Source organism: Chrysochloris asiatica, unplaced genomic scaffold (genome assembly GCF_000296735.1).
Source record: "Chrysochloris asiatica unplaced genomic scaffold, ChrAsi1.0 scaffold00012, whole genome shotgun sequence".
Lineage (NCBI taxonomy): Eukaryota > Metazoa > Chordata > Mammalia > Afrosoricida > Chrysochloridae > Chrysochloris > Chrysochloris asiatica.
The window spans coordinates 18258542-18273541 of NW_006408530.1; the positions used below are offsets into that span (position 1 = coordinate 18258542).

Genomic DNA, 15000 nt, shown 5'->3' on the forward strand with positions numbered 1-15000 from the left:
AAGTTCTGCTGCCAAGAGAGGAAGAAGAAGATGAGCTAAGGGAGGGGGGAATGGAACATGCCTGGCACAACAACGAGATTCTACAAGCTTCTGTAGATGGTCCAGGTAAGTGTCTAAAACTCCTTGGTCCTCTCCTGTGCCATTTTAAACTGATCTCTGCTACCTAGTGGAACCTCCACAATCAAATAATTAAAATCATTTTCTCCATCGCCCTCCCAGAATAGAGATACCAAGGCTAGTGACAGATTATGAAGTGATAGTGTTATCACATTTCAGCACTTACATCTTATCTTAGGAAGGGATTATATTTCAGTTTTGATGCAAGTTGAACATGAACTACGTTTTAAGCACATAACATGAAGTATTTGTACCACACTTATAATGTGCAAATTGCCTGACATGATCCAGATCTATACTTCCATGATGGAAAAATCAAGGTAAACATAAAAAATCCCAAATAATATGTATTGTGAATATTATATGGCATTTCAAACCAAAGTAACTGTCAGTTGAATGTAGTTTCCTTGTCTGTCTGACACCTCCTATTGTAATTCAACCATCTAATCATTCCTGTTTGTTAAGTGTGAATGTGATTTCACACTTTTACCTGGTCAGGTAGCTTTCTCATTATTTAACAGCTAAGTACTTGATAATGATTCCTGTTCTTTGGTGGGCATCTCAAGGGAAGTAAAAATGGTTCTAGGCCAACTATCATAAAAATAAGGTAAATTATGTTCAAACAAAACTTCAGATGCCACTGTGTAAATGACAATTTCTTAGTCTAAAATTCACTTGGTAGGGAGCATCACTAAGGAATGAAATGACTAACAAAATAAGAGAATTAGTTGTATTCCAGTAAATCACTCTGCACATTTTTACTTGGTAAGGAAGCCTGTAAAAAAAAATTTTTTTTTTAATTTTTTTTTTTGGTTTGAAGACCACTCTATTTACACCTACATGTCTACTTAATTTCTATTCCTAGGATCTAAGTTAGCTATTATTACTTACCCCCACCTTGGTTATTTATACAATATAAATAACAATAGCATTTTTATAAATAGGTAAAGTGGGTGGAAAGGGAAATAAGTAAGCACAAGTCTACCTGTATGCTATTGTGATATCGCAGACTATAAAGCATCGAACATAGGCAGAGTAATTGTCTGGTATACTGGAAAGACGATAATAAAAAGCATTTCCACTTCTAAAGAAAATTAAATGTGAAGAGAAGGGGAAAAAAGTAAAAAGAGGAATGGCAATTTGAGTGTAGTGTATTTGTTTTCCGTTTTCCTAACATACTGTGCCAAGTTTTGTACTCTTTCTGTTTCCAATTTTGCTTTCGGTGAAGGTTTCTCGAATCTCAGCAATCCCACACATAAACATTTATCGTTATATCCATTAAGACTTAAGGTTTTAGATTTTCAACTATGAGGGAGAACTCAGCCAAAGATGCTTGAAAGATAAATACGTTTAATTAGGGGCAGAGGATGATCATTAAAGGAAGTCTGACTGCTGCAGAAGTCATTAACAATCTTAAATGAAATTTTTATTTTTATGATAGCCATTTACATGTATAATAAGAGCCAATGATTCTTGGGAGCAGTGTGACAGAAACAGAGTGTGGCGAGAACTCATGTAAGACATACTATTTAAATGAGCTGGTGTTAGCTATTCATATTTGTTAATGAACTAGATATGCAGGGCTATAAGAATGAATGTTCTGATGCTTTAAATTTTAATATCTAGAAATCAAGGGTAAGGACCAATTACTAGAATTTCCACCCTTAAAGGAATAATTAATAATGATATAACAAATGTACAGCTCCAAACTTCTTTAAAAAATAAAAAAGTTAAATTTTTTTAAAAATTAAATAAACAGTTGAAAAACAGCAGCCAAAATGGCAATGTCACATTGCAGCAGTTTGTGAACAGGTACTTTGTGGTAGCTTTTTGTGGTGGTCATGCATCACAATTTGAAATGTTTCAATATACAATTATCCATGTGAATAGATTGCAGACCCTGTTATCACCTGTAGTTAATACTGCCTGGGATACAAGTGACCAGGCTGCTCCTTGCTCTTACCTTTATGGTAAATAATCTAGCATTCTGGAGTCACAATAATTAAATAAAATGTAAATCCCTAATCTTGTTTGGCTATTTGGACCAAGAAAGTTACCCAGCTATTACCTGTCTAGTTCTAATGATTTATTGTTCTTTTTTTTATTATTATTATTGTTCTAAAAGTGCTCTGATGTGGTGCCTTGATGTCTAATGAAAAGAAATTGGTCTTAAAAAGCTCCTCATTGTTTATCCTGACTCGTAGATAACACATTTTTCTTCTGATAAAATATTTTTCTAATTTATTGTTCAAAACACACAATATAGACAATCATTCTAATTCTGGTGCTGTTTTATTTAGTAGTGTTTTATCCCTGGTGCCTGGCTGTCTACCATCATACCTCAGCACATAGCTTTACTCTGAGATAACCCCCTCTCCGTTGCTCTTTCTCCCATGCTTTCTGTAGTTTGTCTGCAGGATGCAGGTTTTGAACTGAAGAGCGCAGTGGAGTTCTTACTGTGCCTTTCCGGTTCCAGTACAATCAAAGTTTTCTGTTTGGAATTGTCCTTGACATTCTTTCGTCCCACAATGGGGTGGACACAGTGTGCTGGAAACGATGACATCATTATCATTGACACAGACTTAAATAAATCACCTGCATCTTGGCCTCTTTCTGCTTATTCAAGGATTCTTCATCTCAAGGAAGAAAGTGGTCTTTATTTTTACAAACCTCCATCCCAAGGGTGGCTGGAAAACGAAAACTTTTACAAGTGTTTGAAAAATAAATACACTATGTGGTTTTAGACACAGTATGCTGAGTCAGAGGTGTCCTGGAAAATGTTTAAGGTTAGGCATGAGGCAGAAAGATAGCCAGGGCTGCCTAATTCAGGAGAGATATTCCTAAATTACACATGGGTAGGCCCTTCTGAAAATTAAGTAGGCATATATAGGACTCAGGTGTCCTAGTTGTGCATTGGTTGAAGCGATCAGTTGCAAACCAAAAGGTAGGCAGTTCAAAGCCACTAGATTCTTTACAGGAGAAGGTTATGGCAGTCTACTTCTGTAAAAAAAAAAAAAAAAATTGCCTTGGAAACCCTAAAGGGCAACCTTGCTCTGCCCTATAGATTCATTCGCTATGAGTCAGAAAATGATTTGACAGCAGTGAGTATGCAGAGGAGTTCAAATAAATACCTGAAAAAAAACTTAATACATTGAGACTGAAATAAGAAAGAGAAAAAAATTGATGCTCAGAAAATTAAAGCAAATAAAAGTCGTCTCATCTCAACTGGTATCTCTGGAAGATCTTTTATTATGCAACCTTTGCTAACAGAGGAGCACAACTAACGAAATGAACACAGACAGTACTGAGTATACATTTGCATACCCAGCATTTATTAATCTGAGAAACAACTATAACTTCTCTTTACTTTTTCATAAGAAAATGACAATGAGGAAGTACAGCAGAAATCTTGAACATTACCACTATTATGCAAAAAAAAAAAAAAAAAAAAAAAGCTGCTGTTTTCCCCTCAGTGACTCGATGTGCTCTCAGATGGAAAACTTATGATTCTTGTGACTCTTGGCTACCAGAAATCACATGAGATGACTGAGGAGGAAAGACACAAAAGCTATATTTGTATCTACTACAAAACTTCTCAGAAATACCTTAATTTAATTCCTTGCAGAGAATGATAAAAATATCAGATGAAGGAACCTTTCAACCAATCAATTATTACAATTGATAATACTATACATTTAACTACATGTTTTATGCAGAATATCCCTGTGGAAATATTCCTTAAACAAGGCAGAAGTCCAGGGCTGAGAATAAAATCAAAGTTACTGTACAGTTTAAACAAATATTATTCAAATGATCTGACTATTATGCAGAGTGGCATTAGATTAGCATATATTTATACCTGTGTGTTTTAACTTAGAGTGTCCATGATTTTTCAGCTCTGGCACCATAAATAGATATGCTGCTTTATGAAAAATATATGTATTTCAATTTTGTTGTAACATTTTCTAGAAATGGTCCTTCTACCAATTACAACTACAATGTGATAAACAGAGACTGTCAGGATAAATTTGGGGACTCAAAGAGTCCTACTGATAATGTTTTGTTCGTTTTAAGTCAAATTGTTACCACTGACATATGCCTCTTGAATCATATGTTACCTTAAACATAAATATTAAAAATCTCATGTTTCATTGACTTAATTAAGGATTTTAATTGTCCTGCCCTACTCTGCATTATCACATACTCTACAATTTGATAGACAGAAATTTCAAGAATTTCCTTATTTTTAAAACTCTCATTGTAAAATATTGCAATGATTGAAAATGATATTTTCATATTTATTAATCTACAAATGTTACATATTTTCAACTTCATCAGAACATTGAACTATAGTTATAGCTATATGTTTTTCCTCAGAAAATCACTATGCTTATCTACTTGGGTATAAATGATAAAAATGAACAGGTATTTATGGAATGGTAGAGAAAGGAATAAGGAAGGTATCACTTGGAAACAGTGAACATTCATTTTCAGTACCTCTGTGATGCTTGTTATATAAACTGAGCATTCCAAAATTTGCTATGTAGTATTAGTTTTTTTTTTAAACAAATGCTTGCATAGATTAGAACAATCATAGCTACACTGGGGGTGGGGATAAGAATGAAAATAATATAAGAAATTCTAACTTGCCCCTAAGCATGCAGAGTTACCAGAAGCATACTCTAGCATGCCTCTTCATAAGTACAAACATTTACTTGCTTTTGACTGTTATTGAAAAAAATAATATCTTTCCCCCTGTTTGTCACTGGAACTGCCACCAGAAGAAAAGCCCTTCGTTTGCCCCAAATAAGTACCTCTGTTTTTCACAGCTTGCAGTAATGCTTAAAGTAAATAAGTTCTTGTGCAGCTTGCACTATTGGATTCATTCAATTGCTTGAACAAAGCTATTGTTTAGAGGTTTACAACAAGCCTTTTCTCTGTTTCCTTTAAAAGAATCTTCCTTGTTCCTGTGGTTGGCATGCTTAGTATAGTAAGCCTTTCTATAATTTTCAAATGCTAAAGACAATTTTCCCCCACAGAAGAAATGAAGGAAGACTATGACACTATGGGGCCAGAAGCCACAATCCAGACCACTGTTAACAACGGTACAGGTAAGTTCAGTTTATCACACTAAGATCAGATTTGTCCTGTGGTCATGTGCATCCCATGAATCAGAGAAAGAAATACTGCCCTGTCCGTTTGTACCCTGTGACTTAACAGTGAAGTCAGACTTCTATTTCCAAACAGGATTCTCTCCATTTTGGCATTTTATTCCGCAAATATATCTTTCACTCATATACCCCCATTTGCCTCTGATGGTCAAGAATACTGAATTGTGAAAACAGATACTTTCAGAGCCTGGGTTGGGCAAGGTTGTAGTAATCATTTTTGGTTTAAAGACTAAATAAGTAATTTAAAATTTCGAATATGATATGCCTACGCCTCATCTGGAGTCTTGGTGTGGCACTGTGGGATAAAGCATTGGACTGTAAGGTCAGTTTGAACCACAAGGTGAGTGGTTCAAACTTACCAACCACTCCTTGGAAACCCTATATAGATTCGCTATGTGTCGGAATCCACTTAATGGCACTTAACAACAACATGCCTCATCTAGTTATCATTTAATATCAGTTATTGAGAATTCAAATTACATGTTGCCATATGTGAAGTCCCTACATGGCGCTGTTGGATAAGTGTAGGACCACAAAGTTGGTTTGAACCACAAGGTCACTGGTTCAAACTCACCAGCCACTCCTTGGAAACCTATTCTGAGTCACTAGGAGTCAGAACCAACTCAACGGCACTTAACTACAATAACAACATATATATATTTTTAAAGTATTTTCCAAAACGCGAACCCAATGAACATTCCTCACAAAAGTTTTGTCTTCTCCATTCCTTACATCTCTTAATTCATCACATCTTTTTGCTAAAAAGTTACAGTGGGTAAGCAGTTACGTGGTATTTTGTTTTGCTCTGCTCCTGCTATAAAATGGAGTTTCCAGACAGTTGTGACTTTCAATAATTTTTCCCAAAAACTGAAAGGCAGTTTTGTGATGTCAACAATTTAAACTTAGGTCAGCTCATTATGTTTGCCCCTCTTTTCCTGGATGAAACGAATTGTTTTTGGTGTTTCAAGTAATCTTCCATACTATCATTACAAATATTAGCATAAAGCCCAATATAAAATAATCTTTTTTAAAAAATGACTATTTCCACTTAACTCACCAAGGAAAACAGTTGCAGTTTTATGAAATTTTAGAACTGTAAATAATTAAGATGATATTCATATCTCCCATTTATTGATACACATCATAAGAAACTGCTCCCGCTGTGCTTCTATTTTGAATGTTCTTATAAATAACTTAAAAGGCACTCATTCATTTTCTTGGGGGAAAAATAAGAGAAATAATTTTTAAATCTACTGTAATTTTTCTTTCACTTGAGTAATGTCACTTAATTTAAGGTACAAAGATAAAACTGTACAACATGTGGTTATAAAAAGATACAGATTTGAGAAATAAGAGTCCTAATTTCTAGATAGTTCACTCAATAACTGTAACTTTGAGCAAGTTATTGACTCCCTTTGCAACTCAGTTTCCACACCAGAATGAATGAAAAAAATAAAAAAATGAATAGACTGAATTCGTTGTATGCTAAAAACATTTCTAGCTTTAATATTTTATGTTGCAGTGATACTATGATTATGTAAAAATAGAATACCAAAAAAGATTATATATAAATACAATAATAAAAAGATACCATGAATTAGACACTTTCTATATTGTGGAGTCTCGGTGTGGTGCTGTAGGATAACCGCTGGACTGATAACCACAAGGTCAATGGTTCAAACTCACTAGCTGCTCCTCAGAAACCCTATGAAAGGTCACTCTGAGTCAAAACTGATCAATGGCAAACAACAACGACAACGTAGTGTAATAAGGTCAGAAATTATTGCATGTTCTTTTTTTAAAACTAAATGTAAATTTAAATTCAAACAAATAAAAGCTATTTTTTTATTACCTTTGTAGACATTTAAAGTATCACAAAGTTAAATTCACCCTACAAAGTAACAATTTACTAGCAATTTTATATACCTAACATCTAAAGTGAGGTTAATAAAAATTGTCCCTATTCAAAAGATTTAAAAATCAATATACTTTTCATAAGGCTTTAAGATCTCCCATTTTCATAAGTCAACATGTATTCATAGAGTATCTTCTATACAGTCACTCTGTGTGTATGTATACACACAGAAAGACTAAGATATAGTCACTATTTAATTTGGAAGATGAGACTAAAATGAATGAGAAAAAATAGTAAACATTGAGTAAAAATAAGATACATGCAAAAAGGAAAATGACAGCAACCATAATGCTTTGCAATTAAAAAATTGGTAGAGAACCTATGGAGTGGGTATTCAAATACGATTTTCTGAAGGAAGTCAAATTTGAACGGTGTAGAATTTTAGAAGGACTTTTTGGAAGAAAAGAAGTGTGTGAGCCAAGGCATGAAAGTATGCTAACTGTTCAGAGGATAGAGAGTAAAAGGATTTGGCTGAAACATAGGGTCCTATAAAGCTATTCAGGGAAATAGAACTCGGCCTTTAATTTAAACCCAACTGGTAGAAAATAGAAAGTAACAAACTAGAGTTTGGGTCATGTTATACTACCATGATTTCTGTAGAGAAAAAGTAAATTCTAAGAGACCAACTGGAAGTCATTGTAGTTAGCCAAGTGTAAAATATTTAAAAACTTGACCCAGGGTGATGAAATTGCCTACATGACTTGTTAATAACCGACTGATTCTGTGAGTAATTCAGTCAACATGATTATCTATGTGGGTATCTAGAATATAGCAATGGAACCCTTGCGCACAACAGTTAAGCACTTGGCTACCAACTGAAAGGCGCTGGTGGTTTTAACCAAAAAGTGGTTCCATAGGAGGAAGCCCTGAGAATCTGCTTGCATCAAAATGGTTGTTGTTGTTGTTAAGTGCCGTCAAGTCAGTTCCAACTCCTAGTCACCCTGGATAGTGCTGCCAAGGCTGTGTATCTTTGCAGGAGTCGAAAGCATAAAGATGACAGTCTAGAAAATCCTATGGACAGTTCTGTTCAGTCACATGGGGTCACTAGGAGCTGAAAATCAACTTGGTAGCACACAACCACAGCAACACAATATGGCAAGAAGGTCCCTAAGAGGAACAAATGGTTTGTGATTGACTGCTAACTTAAAACTTGGTGGTTCAAATTCACCCAGTGTTACTCTGGAAGAAAAGGCTTGAAAATCTGCTTGTTAAGGTTGCAGTCAAGAAAACCCTATGGAGCCATTTTCCTCTGTAACACACAGGGTCACCATGAGTTAGGGTCAACTTGACGGCAACTTAACAACAACAGAATATGGTCATACTTGCTATGTCTAGATATACAGGAGGATTCTGTTCCGAGGAGAAGACATTGAGCTGGACTTGAGACATAAAGATTTTCATATAAGACTCGACAATACGAGGGGACTTTAAAAAGTTCCTGGAAAAATTCCATTATCTTTTACTTCCATTTTTCCACTAACTTTTTGAAGCCCTCTTATATATATGAATGACCATTGAAAATGAGGAATTGAAACCAAGATGCCAAAGTTGGACATAGTGATTTGACACTCTTGCAAATATATAATTAAGATGGAATTTAATATCCTAATAAAAGGAGATTTGCAATTGAGAAGCTATTTATTGAAACAAATGGAAAGTTGAAGTCAGAGTTCCTGGTGGGTAGGGCAAAAAATCAAACTCCCTGAAGAAAAGAAAATTATAAGGAGAAAAAAAAAAAAGTAAATGTCAAGAAGGCAAAGATAGTTTCAAAAAGGAGACTCTGGTCAACTCAATCAAAACCTTCAAATAGCTACAACTGTAGAAGAATGCTTACCAAATGCATGGGACTTGGTAATTAGGAATTTATTGGTAGCCATCCATTTATAACTCTGCCCTTTGTAGAGAATAAATACTTAGCAATTTCCAACCATAGGGCTACTGCTTCTTACCCCAACCTTAAGCCAAAACATTCTCTTCTTAGAACCCTTAATTGTCCCTTATTAACAAAGAGACAAAATTCACATTCTTCAGTCCAGTCTTAAGTGTCATCCATTTCATACCAACAGCACTTCATTCCTGCCAGATCAAAAATCCCTTGCTGATACTAAAAAACAATCACATTTATTCTAATCTCTGAATCTCACCCTATTATCCCTTGAATTATAATCATGACCTCCTCTCTTACAATCTCCAGATTTTATGCACCCTTCTGTTCTTCAGGGCCAGCTGACATCCCATTTCTTTATTATGGTCATTTTAAACACCGTAACCCACATCAATCTCATCCTTCTTTGACATTCCACAGCCCTTAGGAGCCCTGGTTGGATAAGCACTAGACAGCTATCTGCAAACTCAGCAGTTCAAACACACCAACCACTCTGTGGGGGTAAATCTGAGGCTTTCTGCACCCCTAAAGGTTTACAGCTTAAGAATTCCTACACAGGGTCACTATGAGTTGGAACCAACTTCATGGAACACCACTAATTATAGCATGTTGACATATTTTCTCTTTATGTTGTAATGTACCTATTTCACCTGGTTAATTTTGTGAGCACAAAAGAATGCTTCAGTTATAAAATTATTGAGGTGATTAAATAAATAATGAGTATACTGACCTTACTAAGTGCCCAAAAATATTTGTTTTAGAAAAGGAACTATAAATAGAGATTTGCGTCAAAGTGCCTAGTAGAGCAGCAAATACACATGGTAGACATTTGTTGTTAAGTGCCATTGAGTCTGTTCTGACTCATATCGACTCTGTTTAGGGTATCTGAGGAATGGCTGGTGGGTTTAAAACACCAACTTTGTGGTTAGCAGTTCAGTGCTTATCCAACAGCGCCACACCAGGACTCCATTGTTGTTGTTGTTGTTGTTAAGTATCATCAACTAGGTTCCGACTCATAGTGGCGCCTTGTAGGATTTTAGAGGAGTAGCTGGTGGATTTGAACTGCTGACCTTGTGGTTCACAGTCCAGTGTTTAACCTATAGCACCACACCAGGAGTCATAAATAGTAAGATGAATGAATTAAGTGTTTGGTGGGAATAAAGGACTCTGAGAAAAGAAATCATGATTTTGGAAACACTCTAACAAGGCTTCAATCCAGTCTCTACAGAGACTAAAACCAGGATTTAAGTCTCTGAAATCAACTTGTTAAAGGGAGAGAAACAACAACCTCTAGTGAAATGGATAGCAAAATTGACTTATAGCAACATAGAGCATTGCAACCCCTAATTTATATGAATACATTTCCACGTTGTATAATTTTACCAATTTCAGTGTTTAAAAACAAGAAAGAAAATTGTATGCTTTTAAGAGTGGTTTTGTTTATTTTTTTTCTAAGAAGATCAGAGCAATGGAAAAACTTAGGCCCATCATAAACATGAGTTTGCCTACACAGTAGTAGTAACAATCATCTATATTAGGTGTATGTGGCCATTAGCATTAATGCAGTTCTACCTGCATATCAAGACCCAAATTGGTCCCTGATGTTTTCCTCTTTGAATGTGTGAAAGTTACATTTACTCAGGCAATCTAGTACTCTAGTTATAAATGACTATTAATAACCACCTACATCTTTGCTTTCTTTGCTGGGGGGAGGTGGGTGAAATAGCAACTTGCACCTAGAAACTGGGCAAGACTGATTTAGATCTCAGTTCTTAATCTTAAAAAGGCAGGAAAATTATTGTCCTAGGACTAACTATATAGATTCTAAGTATAGTCATTAAACAAGGCTCCAATATTTCCAGAATAATACATAAATGGTCTTACACATGAGAGGCAAACAGTATCTTGGAATACTCTAGATTCCAGAGTCAAGCAAGCGGATACTGAATTTTAGTTCTGCCAATTACCAGTTACGTAAACTTGAGTATATAACTGATAAGACTTCAGTTTTACATCAGTAAAGTAATGGTTCCCTATGCACAAGATCTCACTGTAAGGATTATAATGTCATTTTTAAAGTATTTGGTACTTGGTACAATGCCTAACAAGTGCTAGAAGTTCATCCGAGATTTTCATGAGTTTGTCTTGTTGAGATTTTCTGCATTTGCTTTGTTTTTCTCATCTGCACATAAGCTTGAAGCTACTTTTATTCATTAAGAAATAAACGTATTCTGAACTGTTTCCTCCCTTCACATAGGTTCCTAATTAGGGTCTTCTCTAAAAGATTGAACACATTTGTAATGGAAGGACTAACCAGTCAATCTTGAATGTGTTTGCCAATTAGATTCTTTTGATATCCAGAAAAACTTGAAGGACAAATTTCTTCTCACTGCTCTGGGGATGCATTTGAGGTTAAAATGTGAAGGTTAAGAAGGAGTAGTTTAGTTTTCTATTTAATTTCATCTCTATTTAGCATGCTTTGTTAATTGTAAAACAGGAGAATTTAGTAATATTTATAGTGTGTGTATAATGATAAAAGCTGGCAAGGATTTTTTCTTTATTTGATCACTGACTAGCATCTGGAATCATGTCTTTTTTTTTCTTCCCACCCTGAATAACAATCAGATAAACAATGAATAAAATGTTTCTCACTTGTTAACAATCACTAAGTTACCTGCATTTATTCTTCCAGTCAAGAGTATTCCTTCTGTGCAGATGCTTGAGAAGGACACTCAAAGAAATATATAAGACATAGTTTGTGTCCTTAAGTGGTGCCTAAATCTAAAGTGGTGCCAGTAGGAAAGATAATAATCATAATGACAAGGTACATTTTACAAATTGATAATTATAGTCTCATTAACTATTAAAATCCATAGTAATTTTTTGTGATTTTACTAAGTATAAAGACATTTTGCTAGACATAAAGGAAGACGTAATGAGCAAAGAATAGTCTTGGTCATTAAGGACTTATATTCAATAAGGTAATTTAAAAAATAAATACATGAGAAATGCATGTAAAATATTTTGTATAAACGTATATCATAATAAATGCTAAATTGATGCTAGTTGCTATTTTTATTATTACTATTATTATTATCTGGTAGTGTAGTGGTTATGAACCAGGCTGCTAATCTCACCATTAGCAGTTCAAAACTAGTAGCTGTTTTGGGTGAGAAAGATGAGGCTTTCTGCTCCCATAAAGAATTACAGCCTTGGAAACCCTGTATAGGGTCTCTATGAGTCAGAACCAACTATACGTCATATAACAACAACAACATTATGATTATCTATAATAATTTATGGATTAAGGTGTTTTGTTTGAAATGCAACAAGCTTTGTAAACTCAGATGAAAAGTGTTCAGTATTACAGAGGATTTCTAAGAGAGTATATAAAGTCCAAAGATTGGATACAGGAAAATATAGAGATGTCTTAAAGGTACTGCAAATATGAGCAAAGGTTTTCTTCAGGACATAGGTTTGTTTAATATGTCAGTATGTAAAAGAGAGAAAAGCGGAAAATGGTGAAACATGCAGATGAGTTGTAAGTGGATAGCTTAAGATGGTAGCTTTGGCAGTGGGCAGGGACATATTGTAACTGTAAGATTCAAAGAAGGTAGAATGGTGATAGACAGATTTTGGTTGCATTTAAGGTATTTCAGTGAATTCACATCATATTGGTTGCACTCTGAAGTAAGTAGAAAAAGGGTCATCAACATCAATTACCAGTAAAGAAGTGGAAGTAGGATTGGACTATTGAGTGAAGATTGAGAGTAAGCATACAGTTATAATCGTAAAAAATTCACATTCTGATACTTTAGTCTAAAAATAGCTATACAATTATTTAAGCATCTTTAGACATCTTTGGTACTTTAGTAGTAGAGACTGGATTTTAGTTTGGGGAGGCAAGAATGATACAAGAATAAGGAGCAAATATGGAAGTTATTTCAAGTTCCATGCTCAGCCAAGTGGTGAGTGAAAGAGAGACAGATTAAATGGATCAAAGGAATCATCAGGGTTTGATTATCGAAATGAAATGCATGTATCAGGGGAACAAGGAACTGAATTATGAGGAAAGATGGAAGATTGAAACCAAAGAGTGAAATTTTCAAATTCTGGTTCTTAGAGATGGAATAGTCCCAGGTTAAGTACAGTGCCAAGGTGGTACCATCATATTGTTGAACTTAAGAAAGTCAGTGAATTGTGAGTACAGATTCTGTATGGAGTTCCATTTGAGTGATGATGTCTCTGAAAATAATAACAATGGCAGTTTGAGAGAAATCAAGTCATGGGACTTGTTCTTGAGCTATATAGGTAGTGTCTCAAAACATGATGAAATAGACGACTGAGACTTCAAAAAATTCTGTTGCAGACTGAAGATTTTTTGAAGGTTGAGATTACTTTGCTCTTCTCCATATTCCCTCTCAAGAGGTGTAATGGTTTATATAGCATTGATGGTTGATAAACAAGTCATTTGTTGAATCAGTGAATAAACAAATGAATGAGTGAATTAATGAAACAGAACACTGATTTGAAAATGAGAGTGTGTGTTAAAGAGCATGTTGACATCCTTCATTTTCTGTGTGTCAAGACAGATGGAAATAGGAACGGGACTCTGCTAGAAAGGTCTGTGAGGGATGGGATATTATCAAGGATTGACACAGTTTCATTTACTCTGAAAAAGTGGAATGCATGTAGGAGGATATCATTAAGCACGTGGGGGGATAAACAAGCAATATGTGAAATGGGAAAGCAAAATGAACTGTGAATAAATTTCTTTTTGTTCTCTATACCTAAGCTAAACTGGAGACATTTTTTTTTTTTTGTATAATAAAATATCTAATAAATTGGTAAAAATTTAGTTAATAATAAATTAATAAATCTGTTAATAAAAATTCATCTTTTCAAGGTGCTTCAGAAAGTTATTCTGTGTAGAATGCCTATTAAAGCTGATGAAGAATTAGTAAAATCCAAATTAGGAATTTGGATTTGTTGGATATTCAGTGGAAATTATAAAAGTAAGCATCTTGAGTAGCGAATCTGAAGAAACTTTATGTTTTCTTTCCCTATAAATCCAGTTCTATACCACCTAGTAAACAAATAAAACAAATGCATAGAGCACAGGGACATTTATTAAAAGAGTGAAATGTGAAGAATTTAGTATTTTATGTACATACATACATACATATATATGTCCATGTTGTTGGTAAGTGCCCTTGAGTCAGTCTGACTCATAGCAACCCTATATGGGTTTTCTGAGGAGCAACTGGTGAGTTTGAGCTGCCAACTGGGAAGTTCAAATCAACCTTTTGGTCCAGTACTTAGCCTACAGCGCAATAGCTGGACTCCATAAATGTATGTATGTATGTGTATATGGTTGTTGTGGGCCACCGAGTCAGTTCTGACTCACAGCAACCCTATATAGTACTTACAAGGAGTGACTGGTGGGTTTAAACAATCAACCTTATGGATAGCAACCCAGTGCTAATCCTACATCACCATATCTGTATATGTATTGTTGCTGTTAGGTGCCATCGAGCCGGTACTGACTCATAGCAACCCTGTGAACAATAGAAGGAAACACTACCCAGTCCAGTGCCAACCTCACAACCGTTGCTATGTTTGACCTCATTGCTGCTGCCACTGTGCCAGTCCATCCCATTGGGGGTCTTCTTCTTTTCCTCTGATCCACACTTTACCAAACATGATATCCTTCTCCGTGGTGTCCACCCTGATAATATGTCTGAAGTATGAGAGGCAAAGTCTGCTCATCCTGGCTTCCGAGGAGCATTCTGGTTGTACTTTTTCCAACACAAGTTTGTTTGTTCTTTTGTCAGTCCATAGTACTTTCAGTGTTCTTCTCCAACACCGTAATTCAAATGTATCAGTTCTTCTACTGTCAGTTATTCACTCTC

The 15000-nt window shown here is 35.1% G+C and overlaps 1 protein-coding gene across 3 annotated transcripts in view; it reads left to right on the forward strand.

Annotated features, from left to right (window-relative positions):
• ZEB2 (zinc finger E-box binding homeobox 2) overlaps positions 1 to 15000 on the forward strand; it is a 155756-nt gene that overhangs the window by 102477 nt on the left and 38279 nt on the right. Inside the window, exons 3-4 of one of the 3 annotated variants that reach the window (XM_006834561.1) lie at positions 1 to 105; positions 5157 to 5228. The exon at positions 1 to 105 is cut by the window's left edge and continues 153 nt beyond it. In XM_006834561.1, the coding sequence (XP_006834624.1) occupies positions 1 to 105; positions 5157 to 5228 (177 nt within the window). The remainder of the gene's footprint in view (positions 106 to 5156; positions 5229 to 15000) is intronic. The other 2 variants (XM_006834562.1, XM_006834563.1) reach the window with 2 other exon arrangements.